Raw genomic sequence first — 18,678 nt, forward strand, 5'->3', positions numbered from 1 at the left:
CACAAGGGCCTCTTATCCATGGCCTGATTTGTACTCATGAGAAATAAAGGACCTCTATAATGATCCTTATTATCATGGATGGAGAAACTGGGACATGGAGAGGACAAACGAGTGGCCCCAAGCAGAGGGGACCAGTCACCCAAGAAGAAAACTAGAGCCCAGACCTGGGCTGAGGGCTTTTCCACGATAAGATGCTACAAGTCGTCTCCTCAAGCCCTCCTTCTCGTGTTTCACTCTCCTGAGCTCAGCCTAATCTCTTGTTACTGGATTACCATGTCCAGGTGACATCTTCACACCAGTGCTGGGTCCAACCGTCCCCCTACGGGGAGCCTGGAGGTGGACATGCGAGCCTTTGAGAGGTGAGGGAGAGAGGGAGGCAGGACAGGGCTGGCTGCGATGTTTGTCACCTTGGTCAGGAAAGCAACCTGTTTCCTGCCAACTTCCTGAAGCTGCTCAAGTGAAACCAAGGAGCTGAGGCTTAGACCTCAGACTGGGATGGGTCACTTTGCTGCCCTGAGCCTCGGTTTCTTCCTCGGTGGAGCGTGGCGGTTGGCTGCCTGTGCCTTCAGGCCCGCTGGGGAGCTCAGAGCTGGTGCGGCTGGATAACTCGCCCTGGAGGAGGGCGGGGAGGCCCCCACCCCGTGGGAGCAGGGCCCCACTCACCATCTGCAGCTTGATCTGGGAGCAAGGGGCTTTCCTCTTCACCGCAGCCAGACTGCTGGCGAACGTCCTTCGCACCACACGGCTCCGCTGCTGGGCCTGCTGGGAGGTGCCCTCCAGGCCGGCCATGGCCCGGCACACAGGGGACAGCTTGGCCCGGGACTGGAACAGGCTCCTCAGCTCCTCCCTGGCAGGTAGACAGGGAAAGAGAGGGGGCTTCAGGGGACTTGGGGGCGAGCGAAGGGGACCCCCTTGTCTCTGGAACATCTGCTTCCTGAAACGACATCCTAGCTGCCAAGCCTGTTCATAGTCCCTTCTGCCAGACGATCCTTTGCTTGGTGACAAATGCCAGCACCTTCCTCTATGCCCCTCTCCCTCTCCTGACCTCAGAGCATCTTCCTTCTACTGGATGTTCCTGTCACTTACATACCTGCAGGAATTCTACCCAGCCGGTACTTTCTTAGAGGGCAAAATCATCTCGGTTATCTCTAGAACTGGTCTGAGCATCGGCAGGTGCTTAGCCTATCCAATAGACAGTTTGAGTACCAAGGAGACCCTACCAAGCCCCAGGATGAAGCTGGAATCCAGGGAAGGCCTCAGGCTCTCTGGCTGCCCAGCCTGCGGGCGATTCCCCTGCAAATTCAGGCCCCACCCAGCCCAGCCCTCAAGACCCTCATCCGTCCCTGCTCTGTGCCCAAGTGACTGCACAGCCATTAAGAAAATGAGTCTTGCCAGATGCACCGAGGCTGCTGAAAGCGGTTCAATGCCTTGCAGAGCACACAGACTGACAATGGTGCAAAGATGCTCATGTTGCAACAAAAGTCTGGGGAGACAGCCTGGAGAGCCCCTTGGAAGTGGGAGCCCTGAGAAGGAAGGCTGTGGGCACCCTGCCTGGTACAGGGAGAGGAGGTGGTGCCCACAGCCCTGACCCTGCATGAGGATGGCCCCATCTGTGGTGCTGGGAGACCTGACCTCTGGTCTGCACTGTGTGGTGTGGCCTGGGGCAGTCACGGATCCTCTCTGGACCTCCCGATACACAGTGCAAAGGTTGAGTGGGCATGACCACCTCCCAGGAACACCCCCAACCATCCCCTGAGAGACTAGATGGGCCCAGGAATCAAAAAGCTACACAAGCAGTCCTGGTGAATCGGGATCCTGGCTGCGGAACCACAGGCTAAGAAGAAGCGCTGTCTGCCCTCAAACTCACCAACCCGTGGCTCTCAAGCCTACACGACACCCTGCTGGGATTTACTGCCACACCTGCTGTACTCTCCTACTCGTGAGCACACGTTGCTCCTTGTCCCAGAAGGTTCCACACTCACCAGGCCATCTGGCTAACCAAGGTGTGCCCGCCTTTCCCAAACTCTACACCCCTCCCTCAGCTTGAGGGTTTCTGAGCAGCAGGGGAATTTACAAGGAGGCACAACATAAGATATATGTTGAGGAGTAACCACGAACCAGGTTCCTTAATAAGCCATCCACTCTGTCATGTCACCAAAGCCTTACATCAATCACACTTGTAAGCTCAGCAGTATCATTCCCACTTCTCAGACTGTGAAACTGAGGCCCGGGCCATGCAGCTTGAAAAAGGCAAAAGCAGAACCTGAGCACCTGCCTGACTCCAGAGTTGTGCGATGTGGCCTCATCCAAAAAACCCTGAGGTTGCAGAGAAGGAAGCGAGAAACCCAGGAGGAGGAAAGGGACTGCCCACAGTCACCCAGGGGACACGGGACTGGGCTGGGGCTGGACCCAGGTCCCCCAGCTCCCCATATAGCACTCTATGTGCTTGCTATCCTTCCTTCTGCCCTATCCTTTGACTAGATCTCTCTCTGGGAGCTGTGCACCCCTAGGCCCCCACTAGATTTTTCCAATCAACTCTGACCATGAGGCTCTGAGAACAACTTCCAAGGATCACTAAGACCCAAATTGCATTCTGGCTCTGCCACTCTTTGCCATGTGGTCAAAGGTGAACCACTTCATCTCCTGGGGCCTCAGTTTTCTCATTTATAAAATGGGGCTCGGGATACAATTGTTGTAAGAATTAAAAAGACCCTTACAGGAACTTCCCTGGTGGCCCAGTGTCTAAAAGACTCATTGCTCCCTACGCAGGAGGGCTAGGTTCAATCCCTAGTCAGGGAACAAGATCTTCATGCTGCAACTAAAGACAAAGCACAGTCAAATATATAAGTAAATAAATATATATATTTTTAAAGACCCTTATAAAGTGCTTATTCTGATGCCAGGTGCATAGCAGGTAGTTAGTAAATGTGGTCTCAGCTTCACACGTGCGCGCACACACACACTCCCCCAACATTTTCAATGGCTCTCTGAATTCAAGGCAGCTCTCTGCCAGCATGTCTGAGCAGAGCAGTCAAGAAATGCAGTGAGCTTTTTTTAGGCTGCAAAAAGTTATCACTTTGGTTTTATGATCCCCTAGTTGGAGGATCTCCATAAAAGTCCTTCCAGTCACATCATCTCCCAGATACTTAATGAAAGGCCAGAAGCCAGAATAAGAAGTCACAGCTTCCTAGCGTTTGTTCCACCTCCCCAGACAGCCGGCTTCCTCCTTGGCTGGACTCAGGCCAGTCCCAGGAGATGCTGAATCACTCCTGTTAGAGTTACAGGTCTTTGTGTCATTAGGGAAGGGTCCTCGTACTGGCCCTCCATCACTGACTGGGCTGCTGTGACTTCACAGCCCCAGCACCTCGAACGCCCCCAGCCCATCCCCAGCCCTGGCTGGGCTCACCTGTTCGAATGCTGCAGGACCTGGGGGGCATCCAGGGCTGAAAGGTTGGGTTTGGCCCTGTGGAGCCAGCCCGTGAGGTCATAGCGCACGGGGTCGTGTCCCAGCTGGTGGGCAATCTCACACTGGAGGGGCTGCTCACAGGTCCGGAGGGCAGAAGTTCCTGAAAGTAGACATAGGGCATGAGTGCTGGGGCCTAGCAGGGATACTTTGTCATTGCCTGGCGTCACTGAGAACACGCTTTTCCCATTTTAATGATTCAAGCTATCAGTTCTGGGCACTGTGTTTCCCCTGCTTTGTGCATTTACATGCACAGCTTCCAACCTGCATTCTGTTCCTCCTTGCTTCCTGTCAGTTTTTCTGATGTGGGCTGTTTTTAAAGTCTTTATAGAATTTGTTACAATACTGTTTCTGTTTAACATTTTGGTTTTTCAGCTTGGGTGCCTGCAGGATATTAGTTCCCCGAACAGAGATCTAACCCACGTCCCCTACATTGGAAGGCGAAGTCTTAACCACTGGACCACCAGGAAAGCCCTTTCTCTTTGCTTTCTTAAATCTAAGATACCTGCGTTCTCCAATTACCATAAGCATGTACCATTTTTGTGATTTTAGCCAGACCCATGAAGCACCTGGACCGGTTTTTAATGCTTTCTTTCAATCAACTCACAGTTTTACAGGTAAAATCCATTTGTAAAGAAGCATTATACTGCAGGTTTGGTGTGCCAGCTATATTTACTTTCTAATATTCATGGAAATAAATACATGATTATTAAATATTTTGAAAATACATGTAGGTACCACTTAAAATTTTCTGGAATACCAGTTGCCAAATAAACGCCCAGAAAATTCTTGGGAAATGCTGGTGGACACCTGGTTCCAAGCAACAGAGTGGGAGAAACAAAGGGGCTTGGAGTTAGAGAAGACCTGGGTTCAAATCCTGACCTGACCATTTTTTACAGTGGGACAGGGGCCAAACCACCCAAATCTCTATGAGCCTCAGTCTCTTCCTCTACCCAGCGTGCACCTGAGGGGAGAGGCAGCCAGAGAGCCCCACGTGTTCTGCTTGAGTGAACGTTCTCATTAACTCAGAGCTAATCGGAAAGCCCCAGAGGCAAAAAAATATTTTTTTAATACCAAAATGTCTGAGTTAACGTGTCTATCAGTCAGTCCAGGACAAGAATCTCTCCCCTGGGACCCAAGAGCCTTCCCGTGTCTTCAGGCCTCACAGAGAGAGGAAAGGGGCTTCGAGTCCTGCCCCCACCACACCCTACAGGACACCTCTGCTTCTGGCCCTGCTTTCTGTGTCTTTAGCCTAAAAGTCAGGATCCAGGAAACATCCCATCTGAGAACTCTGGTTCACTTGATTCCCCATCACCAGTGTCACTGGAGCAGAGCAGGGGAAGGGAGCGGGGGAGGGGGCAAAGGCAGGGGTCCACAGGGCCCTGCTCTGGCCCAGGCCCTGGGCAGACTGCATAGCCTCTGACCTGGGAGGGGTGGGCACGTATAGGGAGGTCATCAGGCTGATGGGAAGCAAGCCAAAAGAACAGGTCGCCAAACATCCCAGAAGGGGCCCTGAAGGAGACGAGGAGGGCCTCAGGAAGGAACAGTGTGGCTACAGAGAGGACAGGGGTCAGGGAGGCCTCTGCAGAGGAGAGCCAAGCAGGGAGCTGAAGGAGGACTTACAAACGCTTCTGGGTGCAACCGAGCCCCTCTGTCCTCAGCTCAGGCCCGGGGGTGTCACCATCTTACAGGCGAGAAAGGATGTGACTTCCTACAATGCACACGCTTCCTACAACGCAGTTAACTAGTGGAGCACGGGTCCAACCCAGGACGCTCGGGTCCAACAGCTCTGTCTCCTGGATTCCTGTGGGTCTGGGTGAGTTTCCTCCTCTACAGTCCCCCAGGAAGAAAAGAACCATTCTAGAACCCTGGAGACATTTCCTGAAGACAGGGCCCACAGGGCCCTGGTCAGTCATCGGGCCTCTCTAAGGCCCCAGGTGCTCCCTGGAGGTGGGGTGTGGTGGTGCCCACACTGCCCGGCTCAGACTAAGGGCCCCACAAATACCAGTTCCCACTGCCCCTCCCGATGGCAGAAGCCAGTACCTCAGAAAACAGAGGTGACCTTCTGGAACAGAGAGGATCATGGGCAGCATCACACCGAGCACTATGACCCCCACCCCCAGGGCGAGGGCAGTCCTTCCAGGGTTGTGTACGTATATACAAGCACACAAAATTATATTTCATGGCTGTGTCAGTAGAAAGAGGAATTGATATTAATAATACATAAGTATATTATATTAAATTAAAAGACGCTTACTCCTTGGAAGGAAGGTTATGGCCAACCTAGATAGCATATTGAAAAGAAGAGACATTACTTTGCCAACAAAGGTCCGTCTAGTCAAGGCTATGGTTTTTCCAGTGGTCATGTATGGATGTGAGAGTTGGACAGTGAAGAAAGCTGAGCGCCGAAGAATTGATGCTTTTGAACTGTGGTGTTGGAGAAGACTCCTGAGAGTCCCTTGGACTGCAAGGAGATCCAACCAGTCCATCTTAAAGGAGAGCAGTCCTGAGTGTTCATTGGAAGGACTGATGTTGAAGCTGAAACTCCAATACTTTGGCCACCTCATGCGAAGAGTTGACTCATTGGAAAATACCCTAATGCTGGGAAGGATTAGGGGCAGGAGGAGAAGGGGATGACAGAGGATGAGATGGTTGGATGGCATCACCGACTCAATGCACATGGGTTTGGGTAAACTCCGGGAGTTGGTGATGGACAGGGAGGCCTGGTGTGCTGCGATTCATGGGGTTGCAAAGAGTCAGACACAATTGAGCGACTGAAATGAACTTAACTGACTGATATTATATTGGTTTCCTACAGTTGCCATAACAAAGCGTTACAGACTATGTGGCTGGAAGCCCAAGGTCAAGGTGTTAGCAAGGTTGGTTTCACTGAGGCCTCTCTCCTTGGCTTGCAGATGGATGCCTTTTCCCTGTGTCTTTCTTTGTGCACGTCTGTGTCCTAATCTCTCCTCCAAAGGACCAGTCATATTAAATTAGGACCTACCACAGTGACCTCCTGAGAAATCCGTATGCACGTCAAGAAGCAACAGTCAGAACTGGACATGGAACAACAAACTGGTTCCAAATTGGGAAAGAAGTATGTCAAGACTGTATATTGTCACCCTGCTTATTTAACTTAAATGCAGAGTACATCATGCAAAATGCCAGACTGGATGAAGCACAAGCTGGAATCAAGACTGCTGGAAGAAATATCAATAATCTCAGATACACAGATGACACCACCCTTATGGCAGAAAGTGAAGAGGAACTAAAGAGCCTCTTGATGAAAGTGAAAGAGGAGAGTGAAAAACTTGGCTTAAAACTCAACATTCAGAAAACTAAGATCATGGCTTCTGGTCCCATCACTTCATGGCAGATAGATGGGGAAACAATGGAAACAGTGACAGACTTTATTTTGGGGGGCTCCAAAATCACTTCAGATGGTGACTGCAGCCATGAAATTAAAAGACGCTTGCTCCTTGGAAGAAAAGCTATGACCAACATAGACAGCATATTAAAAAGCAGAGACATTACTTTCCCAACAAAGGTCTGTCTAGTCAAAGCTATGGTTTTTCCAGTAGTCATGTATGGATGTGAAAGTTGGACTATAAAGAAATCTGAGCACCAAAGAATTGATGCTTTTAAACTGTGGTGTTGGAGAAGACTCGTGAGAGTCCCTTGGACTGCAAGGAGATTCAACCAGTCCATCCTAAAGGAAATCAGTCCTGAATATTCATTGGAAGGACTGATGCCGACGCTGAAACTCCAATACTTTGGCCACCTCATGCAAAGAACAGACTCATTGGAAAAGATCCTGATGCTGGGAAAGATTGAAGGCAGGAGGAGAAGGGGCTGACAGAGGATGAGATGGTTGGATGGCATCACTGATGCAATGGACATGAGTTTGAGCAAGCTCTGGGAGTTGGTGATAGACAAGGAAGCCTGGCGTGCTGCAGTCCATGGGGTCACAAAAATTCAGACACGACTGAGCAACTGAACTGAACAGTGACCTTGGTTAAACTTACTTACCTCTTTAAGGACCCTGTGTCTATACAAAGTCCCATTCTTGGGTGCTAGGGGTTAGAAATTCAACATACGAATTTTTGAGGAGGGGGAATACAGCTCAGTCCATAACCTATACTTAAAGCATGTATTTGTCTTAAAGTCCATTTATTTTTCTACTTTTAACAGAAATTAAAAGATTGTCATGGACCTCTAAGAGTACCGTTGGGCCCCAGGCACAGCCCCTCCTGGGCCCAGGCAAGTCACCGCAGAGCCAAGCTCCCAGGAGCCACGCGGGTACTAATGCTCTGGGTGTGGTCCCAGGAGAGCGGCTGGAGCCATCAGGTACAGGAGTGCGCCAAGTGTGTCCCGGACAGAGGCTCCAGCCCAGCAGCACTGAGCGCTGTCCACGTCTTTTTCCAGCTCTCCTCTAATTTCTCATAAGCCATCCAGTCAGAAGGTCACCCCAAACACTCCCATGGGAGCAGCACTTACCTCAGTGGCCAGGGACCTCCACGCAGCCAAGTCAAGGCCATTCTTCAGCCAGGTCTCACTCAAACGTTCAAGTAGCATTTAACTTGGTTGGTCTGTCCCTCCTCCTGAGGCTTCCAGAATGCCACACCCTCCCATCCCCACTCCGACATCCCCAGCCACTCCTCCCCAGCTACCTTTGCTGGACACAAGCCTTGTCCCTGGAATGTCCCAGGGCCAAATCCCTGGCCATCTTCACTGCCAACCTTCGTTCCTTTAGTGATCCAAACTACAACTGTGGTCCTCAATGTCTTCTTACAGATTTTGGTTTTTTTCTTTATCATCCATCTCCTCTGCTGGAATGTCAGTCCCTCAGGTGGAGATTTTTGTTTTGTTCACAGATGCATTTCCCAGCCTACATTTCAGGTGCTCTGGAAGTATTTCTTGAGGCACCAGTGAATGAACACGCCCACAATCTGACCGCCATGTCAGATGGGACCTGGAAGACCCCACCATGCATTTGTCTTCTTACAGGCCTGGGGGTGTCTGGGTGGAAGGGGGCCCACTCAAGGCTGAGAGGCAGACAGGGCTTATGTTGAATCTGCCTTCTGACACGCACCATCCGAGTGATCACAGACAAGCGTACTCTACAAGCCTCTCTCTGGAGCTCACTCTCCTCATCCTGGGGGGTAAGAATACTGACTCTAAATGCGGGACAGAATTCGACCACTCTACACAGAGCCCTGAGCTTGGCCCCTGCGTGGAGTGCACACAGCCCTCCTCCAACCCCTGGAGAGACGGGGATGATATTCTTCGTTGCATCTCAGCCTTGGCCTAGGCAGTAACAACTGCAGGGCTTGGCAGCCAATGACCAATCTCTGCAGGTGTATTCCCTCACCCCACCACGGCAGTAGAAATTCTGGAGAGAAGGCAGCCAGGGCGAGTTCCATCTCCGTTGTTCAAAATGCTGTGAGATTGGTTTGGTGCCACATTGGTGAAACTACGAATAGATGGACTTGAACTTAAAACCTGATGGATGCCAAACCCGATGGCAAACTCACTGTTTCAGCTCTAAGCGTCCACTCCCTTGCACTTCTCCTCTCACCAATCTAGCCCATCAGCCAGTGCTCAGCAACTCCAGAGTCTGCCCACCTCCCCAGGGGGGTGGCTCCTCTCACCTCCCAGCTGTCTTCCTTTCGTGTCTCCACAATGCAGTCTGGGGAACCTTCTAGAACACGAATCTGACCATAGCTCCCACTGCCAAGAATCCCGCATGGCTTCTCATTGCTCTTAGGGTAAAACCAACATTTTCTCTGAGGCCTGCTAGGGCCAGAGGTCTGAGCCCAGACAAGGTCTCCCTGTTTGTCCTGCACCTCACGCCTGGCTCTCCATCAGATTTACCTGCAGGCCTCTCCCAAGAGCCCCTGGCTGCCAGAGAAATGAGGTCTGCCTGACGCCTACCACCGACCCCCAGTCTGCCATCTCAGGCTCAGCGGACATGCATGTGCTTATGTGTCAGCTTGTCATCTCCTGCCCCTGCCTCCCCCCAGCAAGGACAGGGGTCCCATCAGGCTGTTCGCCTCTGTGTAGAACAGAGCCTAGCACACAGCAGCTGCACAGAACATGCAATGAGTACGTGAACGAACGAGCACATGAATGAATGAAGGCACACCCAGGCAGGTGCACAGCTGTTCTGTGCTCAGACTCCTCCACCCCCCAGTGCAGGCCTTGTCAGGGCTTCAAGGAAGACAGAGTCCGACTCCCGGGCTGGCCTCGGCAGCCCCCAGCCCACTGGCTCCCTCCCTCACCTCCAGCTCCTTTCTTCTCAGAGGTGGCACAGAGGCGCTCGAGCACCACGCTGTCCTGGGAGCCCTCCACCCGGACCTCCTCATCCAGGATCCAGAAAAGGCCCCTGGCATCCTCGGCACCTCCTCCGGCTGGCAGGCGCACCTGGCGGGAGATCCAGCATACACTGAGGAGCCCCGACCCCCCGACAGAGGCCAGGCCTGGGTTTCTTCTCCCACCTAGGGAGTCGGGGGTCTGTGGCCCAGGCATCACGACTCAAGACGTGCTGGTCTGGTCTGGATCCATGCTCCCACTCACCCCCAGACTCTCAGTATAGAAGCCACAGGACTACCAATCTCTTGGTTACAGGCATCCAGATCCTGCCTCTGTCTTATCTCCTGGGTGACCCTGGGAAACTTACTGCCCCTCTCTGAGCCTCATCTTTCCTTCCACAAAATGGAGACTGATAACACTGTCCTCCAAGGTGAGGCTCTAACCAGAGCGAGCCCTCTGTAACACCACACATCTCTGGCTCCACACAGGCAGCTGGTCTCTTCGTGCACAGCCTAACATGAAAGGATTAATCCTATCCCCATCACTTCCTCTTAGAAGTCTTTGTATTTTTTATAGTAAAATCTTGAGAGGAAAGAAAAAGGCACCAAGAACGTCTTAGAGAAGGTGATCTTGCCTCAACCACACAGACGTGGAATTTTAAATCCAGCACTAGCATCAGAGACCCTCCAGGCAACTCTGCATCTCCACACGTGGGAAACGGGGAGAGGCCTGAGGATATGAGGGGCTCATCTGAGGGCCCCCAGTGAGCTGACGCCTCTGAACATGGTGTCAAGTGGTTAAAGAGGAAACATGATGTGTCTGATGGCCAATGGTCCCAGTGTGCCCAGGGTCAGGGGCTTCCCAGGACATAAGGATTTCAGTGCCAAGATCAGCAACATCCCTGGTAAACCTGGACAGTTGCTCACTCTGACGCAGGAATATCAGTCCACACTCCACTGGGAGGGGTCCAGCGAGGGGAAGGGACATGTCCAGGGTCACATGGAGAGGCCCAGGGCAGAAGTGAACCTGCTCGCGGGATCCTGAGTCTTCACCTTGGCCTCACTTGCTGGAGCTGAAATCTACAGCCAGCCCCTCCCAGCTGTTCCATCCACTGCCCAGGAGTCCTGGGGACACCAGGATCTTTTCCTCCTCACACTGTCTGTGTGGTCCCTCAGGCCCGCCCCTCCGAGGGAGGGAGGAAGCAGGACAGGGACGGGACCGAGAGGCGCCAGGGAGCAGCAGCAGCAGCCGTGAAGGGCCGGCAGGGCTCACAGTCAAGAGTGCTTTGCAGGACTAGGTGCAGCCCGCTGCAAGCTGAGAGAAGCCAGGGAACCAGGAAAAGGTGTCCAAGTGCAGGAAAACGTGACCAGTAGGACACCTGCTGTGTGTCACCCACCCTGTGGGGCTGTTTGTCCCAGATCTCACGGGTGTTCACGACAACCCAGCGGTACTACCTGTCGTTCTCATTCGGGTGATGAGAAAGCTGAGGTTCAGAGAGGAGAAGTGACGCGCCCAAGGTCACCAAGATCAGATCGGAGCCCGGCAAGCTCTACGGCCTGAGCCCTTTCTTTTATAGCAGGTTGGGGGAGTTAGGGGGTGGGGAATGAGGGAGGGCAAATTCCACTGTGATGGTCATGGACTGCTCTGAGAGACGGCTGAGCAGAGCGGTAGATCAGGGCTCAGCACAGTGGGTTCTAGGGGCGGGGAGAGGGAGGTGAAGACTCAGGGATCCCCCAACTAAAGTCTGTATGCCTCCAGGGAGCTCAGGGGCCTGGATCCAGCATCACCCTCATTCTCCATCCGCAGGGCCCCCTACTGGCCCAGTCTCTGCTGGGCGCAGCATCTTTGTCTGAACACGTGATCTTTCCAGGTGACAGTGCCTGGAGGCCACCAGGTACCAGCCCTGGAGCCCACCCTGGCTCCGTCCACAGGCTCCAGGCGTGAGTGCGTTCTAAGATGCAGACTCAGACTCTCAACCTGATGGGATTGAAATGCTGGTTGCCCAGGACATCCTCAGACCAATCAACACAGAATCTGGGAGGGGGTCCCCAGGGTCAGTGTTTTGAACAATCCCTGGGTCATTTGAGGTGCAAACAGAGCTGTGATCTAGTAGCTCAAAGGCTCCAATCCACCAGTGTTTCGATAAAAAGCCCGAGAGGCATCTGAGAACCTTGGTTCACAGGGCCCTGTATTACCTGAGAGGGAGTCTGATCCACCACGGCCACCGTGGTCCCTGGGGATGACTCTGGGAGGTCAAACTGCACAGGAACATCTTCCTAGAAAGTCACACAAGTTCAGTGTTAGCTCCTTCTGTGAGCTGAGGAGGAAGAAACTTCTGGAGGAAGTTTGAGAGACGTGAGGGCTTTAATCATCACACGTTGGCCTCTTTTTATTTTTAATCATGGTAAAATACACATGGCATAAAATTTCACATTTAAACTACTTATTTATTTGGTGGTGCAGTGTCTTAGTTGTGGCATGTGAGATCTAGTTTCCCTGCCCTTGCCCTGTGCTGTGCTCAGTCACGTCCGACTCTTTGCAGTCCCACGGACTGTAGCCCGCCAGGCTCCTCTGTCCATGGGGATTCTCCAGGCAAGAATACCGGGGTGGGTTACCACGGCCTCCTCCAGCGGATCTTCCCGAACCAGGGATCGAACCCAGGTCCTCCACATTACAGGAGGATTCTTTTACGTCTGAGCCACCAGGGAAGCCACTAGTCCCTGACCAGGGACCAAACCTGGGCCCCCGCATTGGGAGTGTGGTGCCTTAGCCTCTGGACCCCCAAGGAAGTCTGCATTTAAATCATTTTTAAGAGCACAGTTCATCGGCATAAAGCACATACACATTGCTGTGTAACCTTCACCACCATCCAGCTCCAAAACTTTTCATGTTGCAAAACTGAAACTTGGCATCCAGTAAACACGAGCTCCCCGTTTCCCTCTCCCCATTTCTGTCTCTATGAATGTGACCACTCTAAGCATCTCACATGAGCAGAATCGTACAGGATTTGTCCTTCTGTGACTGACTTGTTGCACTTAGCATAGTGTTTGCAAGGTTCATCCAGTCACAGCATGTGTCAGAATTTCCTTCCTTTTTATAGTTAAATGACAGCCCCTTGTATGAAAACATCACATTTGTTTATCCATTCATTCACTGATGGACACTTGGGTTGCTTCCACCTTTTGGCTATTATGAGTAATGCTGTCATGAACATTGGTATACAAATCTCTCTTTGAGACCTTGCTTGGAATTCTTTAGGGTAGATACCCAGAAACGGAATTTCTGGATCGAATGGTGGTTCTATTTTTAATTGTCTGAGAAAACACCGTACTGTTTTCCACAGCAGCTGCACCATTTTTTATTCCCAGCAGTCCACATGGGTTCCAGCTCCTCTACATCCTCCCCAGCAGTTCTTACTTTTTGTTTATTTTTCAATCTAGTGGGTGTGAAATGGTATCTCAATGTGGTTTTGATTTGCATTTCCCTAAACTAGTGATGCTGAACATCTTTTCATGTGTTTATTGGCCATTTGCTTATCTTTTTTGGAGAAATAGCTATTCAATTCCTTTGCCTGTTTAAAAATTTTCTTAATTTATTTATCTTTGGTTGTGCTGGGTCTTTGTTGCTGCTCGCACTTTTCTCAGTTGTGGCAGGCAGGGGCTACTCTCTAGTTGTGTGGGCTTCTCATTGCAGTGGCTTCTTCTGTTGCAGAGCATGGGCTCTAGGGTGTGCGGGCTTCAACAGCTGCACCTTCCAGGCCCTAGAGCACAGGCTCAATAGATATGGTGCACGGGCTTAGTTGCTCCGAGACATGTGGAATCTTCCTAGACCTGGGATTGAACCCATGCCTCCTGCATTGGCAGGTGGATTCTCTACCATTGAGCCACCAGAGAAGCCCTTTGCTCACGTTTAATCAGGTTGTTTGTTTTTATCCTTTTAGCCTTCGTATGGGAAGAAAGGATACAGACCAGGATCGCAAGAGCATCCTAATATTGTCCATCCTGCAGGGTTGTCAGCAATCATGGTGAGGTTATCAGGAACTGATGACTCAGTGCGGACCCTTCTAATATTTACTGAGCACCCAGTAAGTGCTGGGATGAGTGCTGGAGAGAGCAAACAAACTCTGGAAAATAATAGCTGGCATACAAAAGTAATCAGAAACTTCCAGACCATGCTATGTTCAAAGATGTTCATCACAGTGTTGTTTATAACAGCATAGACGTGGAAATCTCCCAGGCAAACTCCAGGAGATGGTAAGATACAGGGAGCTTGGCATGCTGCAGTCCATGGGCAGTCGTGTCTGCAAAGAGTCAGACATGACTTGGCTACTGAACAAATGTGAAAATCACCCAGGGGGTCCAAAGGAGAGCTGAGGAGACAGAATCAGATGTAACCAGAGACATGCATCCTTTCTAAGAGCTGTGAATGGTGGGAGGAAATGTGAATAACATAATGCTATGAAGAAAAAGCAAACAACAGAATCGTATACAGATGGATACAAAATCTATAGAGAAGAATGTATGGGAAAATGGCTGGTGTAAGACACTGACAGAGGTAACAGCGGTTGCCTCTGGGTGTTGGGGTAAAGGAGATGGTATTTTCTGCTTCTGGACACTTATTTGCACTTGCCAGTTTTTAAATAAAAAACATGTTTTACTTTGATCATAAGAAATAAAGTGAAGTATTATGGGGAAAAATACGATGGATGCTACCACATGTGAAATGCCTAATACAGATCAGGCATTTTCTACACCACTTCATCAAATGTTCAAAATACTGTCTTTAGGAGGTGTGGTAACACCAGGGAGGAAGGAGGGGGTAGATGCAAGGGGGTATCTGGGGTGCTGGCGATACTCTCCTCTCCCCTGGGTGGTAGCTGCATGAGTGTGCTCAGCTGGACAAATTCACCGAGCTGTACACTCTGGATTTGGGCACTTGTCTGTGTAAAGGTTATGGTTCAATTTAACTTTTTTTTTTTAACATAAGTAAAGGCAGGCATGCAGGAACGAGTCTGAACAGGTTTCCTGATTCGCATGCAGAGCCTCCTTGGAGGGTTGCTGCATATTCACCTCTGCTGGATGCTCCCATGTTATGATCCAGAGACTGTGCAAATCCACAATTTTCACCCACAGCCGGGCATGAAGGGCCTTCCACGGAGAAGGTGCAACCTAATTGCTGGAGAATGGTTCAGCTTGGGTGTGTGTGTGAGGAGGAACTGATCAGCCCAAACAAGGGATAGCTGTGGGAGCGGGGCCTGAGGAGCCCCAAGCTCTGAACTGTAAGAGAACTGTAAGAGGCCATGGGAGACAGAGGGAGACGGGGGAGGAGCAGAGGCCCCGGAAGCCAGGCCTGGAGTTTGTGTTTTAATCAGTGCTGGACCAGATAGCATGAAGCTAAATCCAGGATGAGCACCAGAAGCCGCAACCCAGCCCAGCCATACCTCCCGGAATCGCTCCAGAGCTGAGATGAAGGTCCGCTGGTAGAAAAGCAGCTGCAGGCGCTCATGAACGTAATTGTGGCACAGCTCCTCGAAGGTGGCGGCCCGGTCTTTGCCCTGGTGCCGGGGGTTCTGAAAGCCTGGAGAGTCCACCACCATGATGGAGGCCATGGAGAGGTGGTGGGAGGAAAAGGATCTGGGGGGAAAGGAGAGAGGCCCCGAGAGGACATGGAATCTTAGAGCCCTTCTGGTCCAGGCCTCCTGCTCCCCCATCACAGAGATAGAGAAACCAGGGCAGCATCCTGGGCAGGTCTGTGGACCCAGCAGAACCCACTACTTGTGGGCTGTGTGACTTTGGGAAAGTTATTTAACCTCTCTGAGCATGGGTTTCCCCCATTGTTAAATGGTGGGAGGCACGAGTAGGATGACCCCAGAGGTTGCAAAGAAAAAAAAAAAGGAGCTGAAGTATAGAAACTGCCTCCCTTGGATATTGCAGGCCATCAGGACACATGCTCTCTCCACCAGGCCCAGAGTGGAGAAAATACTTGCCTAAGGCTGCACCACAAATTGGCTATAACGTTAGGACTAGAGCCTCCTTTTCTTTCCTAGTGACACGTGGCAACAGGAAAACAACTTTGGTCAGCATCTGCCTCGGTTTACAAAGTTATCTCAAGCTTCACCTCCCTGGATCCTCTTGACAAATCTATCAGGGTGTATGGAGAAGGGACTATTTGCATCAAAAAAAAAAAAAAGATTTGGGGGAAGGGGGCTACTCTTTGTATTTTGTATTATAGTCAGAGATTGTGGTCTAGATAATTTTTGCTTTCCTTCTTGGTGGCCAAAAATATGGTCAGTTTAGGGGAATATTCCATTTGTGTCAAAAAGATTATGCATGATCATTGTACAAAGTTTGATATGTTTATTAAATCAAGTTTCTTAAAAATCAAAAAAAAAAAAAAAACCAAGAGTTAAGAGACTCTACAGAGTCACATGTGGGTTCCAACCCTCGCGCAGCCATAGAGGGGCTGTGTGTCTTGGCAGAGTTGCCCAACCTCTCTGAACGTCCGCCGTGGAAGGGCTAACAATGGAGACGAGCTCAGTAGGCTGGTGGGAGGACTGGGTGTGATAAGACGTCCATGGCTCTGAATGTGGTAAGCACTCAGTGTTTTCTGCTATTATTCCCATCAGCATGAGCAGTTATATGCTTTGGAGAGTCCTAAGTTTGAACTCAAGTGCTTCGCTGTTATTTGCTGAGGTTTTCTATCTGTAAAATGGGCCAATAAGACACACCACACAGACACGCGTGAAGATTAAGTGAGAATGTTCAGAAAGCCAGACGCCTGCTGCGTGCTCGTAAATGGCAGGACGGGCGAGTGTCGTTATCACCAATACACCCATTTCCCGGATTCGGACTCCCAGAATCCCAGGGCCAACCAGGAAGCAGCCACCCCCTTCCTGCAATTCACCGATAAATGCTTCTTCCCCTGAGCACGGCAGGATCCCCTGGTTTCTCGATAATGTGTCTGTGATCTCAGAGGGTAATTACTCCAGCAGGAAGAGAGGGAGCCGACTCTATGGCCGCAGAGAACCCCAGCTGTGCTGTTGCTATGCACCAGCCTCATCCCTTTAACAGGATGTTGGAAGCCTAATTACGCCTCCCTCCCGCTTACAGGGAGGAGGAGGGGAAGCCCTTGAGCAAACTCTGGATCGGCCCCACTGGAACTGCTGAGATTTCCCAGGGTTCAGAGCGGCACTCCCCATAATAGAGAACACAGGCTCCCAGTAGTATTACCTGCAGTGTTTTATGATCACAATTTAGGAAGAGTTGTTCATAGACATTTTTAATTTATCTTTTATTTTTTATTGATTTATTAAATTTATTTTTATTTATTTTTTGGCTGTATCATGCAGCATGCAGGATCTTAGTTCTCTGACCAAGGACTGAACTTTTGCCCTCTGCAACTTAAGCGTGGATTCTTAACCACTGGACTGCCAGGGGAGTCCCTTGTTGACTTCTTTTAATCTTTGCAGTGACCCTGGGGATAGACCTACTGAATATTTTACAGATGCACAAGGGGAGGTCAGAGAGGTGAACTGATTTGCCAAAGTCACACAGCCCGTGGGTGGCCAAGGTAGAATTAAAGCCAGCACCATCCAGCTCAAAAACCCACTCTCCAGCTCAACAGAACCCCACTCTGCTAAACTCCCCAGGCTTGAGCTCATTCATGTGCTGCAAAGAGACCACCTCTATACCAGGGGGAAGGCTGCCGTTACCTATTGATGAGCGAGACCACAGCGGCAAAGACCTCTTGGTACAGGCCAGAGGCCATGCCCTCCACACACTCCACGCCCGTCATCTTGAGCCCTGCAGTGGGGAAGAGAGGAGGGTGGGCATCCCGCAGTCAGGACCCTGCCTGGAGCCAGGGACGTCACTGCTGGCCTTAGAGAACCTTCCACCACCACAGATGCACACACATCACCCTGCTGCTGAAATTACTCATGGTCTTAGGATCAAGTGTCTTGTCAGGTCCTCCAGGGTCCTGTGTGACCTGACCCTACCTCTCCTCCATTGTGATCTCCTGGTCATCCCTTAGGGCTCAACCCAATGTCACTTCCTCAGGGAAGCCTGCCGTAAACACTGCCACGAACCCATTAGGCCAATTCTCAGGACTATCTTGCCTTTTTAAAAATAAATTCTTTATTTTTATTTTATGGAGGTAGGTATGCCCATTTCACTGCTAAAGACACTGAGGGCCAAATGGCACTGAGTTAGGTTGTGTCTCACACGACTACTTGGAAAATAAATGGTGTTTGCAGACTCTCTTATTATTATCATTGTTATTATTATTATTTTTATTTTTGGCTGTTACATGCAGCATGTGGGATCTTAGTAGCTTGACCAAGGATTGAACCCATGCCCCCTGTACTGAAAGTAGAGTCTTAACCCACTGGACCACCAGGGACATCCCCTTGCTTTTTTGAAAAATTTACTTTTCAAACTGAGATACGATTGACATACCAAAAAACCCTGTACATTTTTAATCATACATCCTGATACATTTGAAGCATAAACCCATGACATCATCACCATAGATATGCCATAAACATAACCATCACCTCTAAAAGTTTCTTTACTCTGCGTGTGTATGTGTGTGTGTGACAGAGAGAGGGAGAGAGAGAAACTTTCAACATTAACAGATTTTTACATACAGAATACATTACTGTAACTACAGGCACTCCATTGTACAGTAGAGATATTCATCTACTGATCACTTTGTCTGTCCTCTAGAGTTTTTTCATCTTGACTAAATGAAACTATGTACTCTGTGATCAAAATGGCTCATTTCTCCCTCCCTGTACCCTTGTCCCAGTAACCACCATTCTACTCTGTGTCTCTATAAGTTGGACTACTTTAGATTTCTGATATAAGTAGAATATTATTCAAAAGTAAAAAAAGAAGGAAATC

At 50.4% G+C, this 18,678-nt stretch overlaps 1 protein-coding gene across 14 annotated transcripts in view; it reads right to left on the bottom strand.

The window, feature by feature from the left end:
• The window catches only part of MYO18B (myosin XVIIIB), a 242,951-nt gene that overhangs the window by 162,574 nt on the left and 61,699 nt on the right, over positions 1-18,678 (bottom strand). For 13 of the 14 annotated variants that reach the window (XM_081542931.1, XM_081542926.1, XM_081542924.1 and 10 more), the window contains 6 exons: positions 17,487-17,577; positions 15,216-15,408; positions 11,971-12,051; positions 9,745-9,886; positions 3,407-3,566; positions 664-847 (listed from right to left, as the gene is read on the bottom strand). In XM_081542931.1, the coding sequence (XP_081399057.1) occupies positions 664-847; positions 3,407-3,566; positions 9,745-9,886; positions 11,971-12,051; positions 15,216-15,408; positions 17,487-17,577 (851 nt within the window). Of the gene's footprint in view, positions 1-663; positions 848-3,406; positions 3,567-9,744; positions 9,887-11,153; positions 11,157-11,970; positions 12,052-15,215; positions 15,409-17,486; positions 17,578-18,678 lie in introns of all 14 variants that reach the window. The other variant, XM_081542922.1, reaches the window with a different exon arrangement.

This window comes from Giraffa tippelskirchi, chromosome 11 (assembly GCF_054371585.1).
Source record: "Giraffa tippelskirchi isolate mGirTip1 chromosome 11, T2T-mGirTip1v1.2.pri, whole genome shotgun sequence".
Classification (NCBI taxonomy): Eukaryota; Metazoa; Chordata; class Mammalia; order Artiodactyla; family Giraffidae; genus Giraffa; species Giraffa tippelskirchi.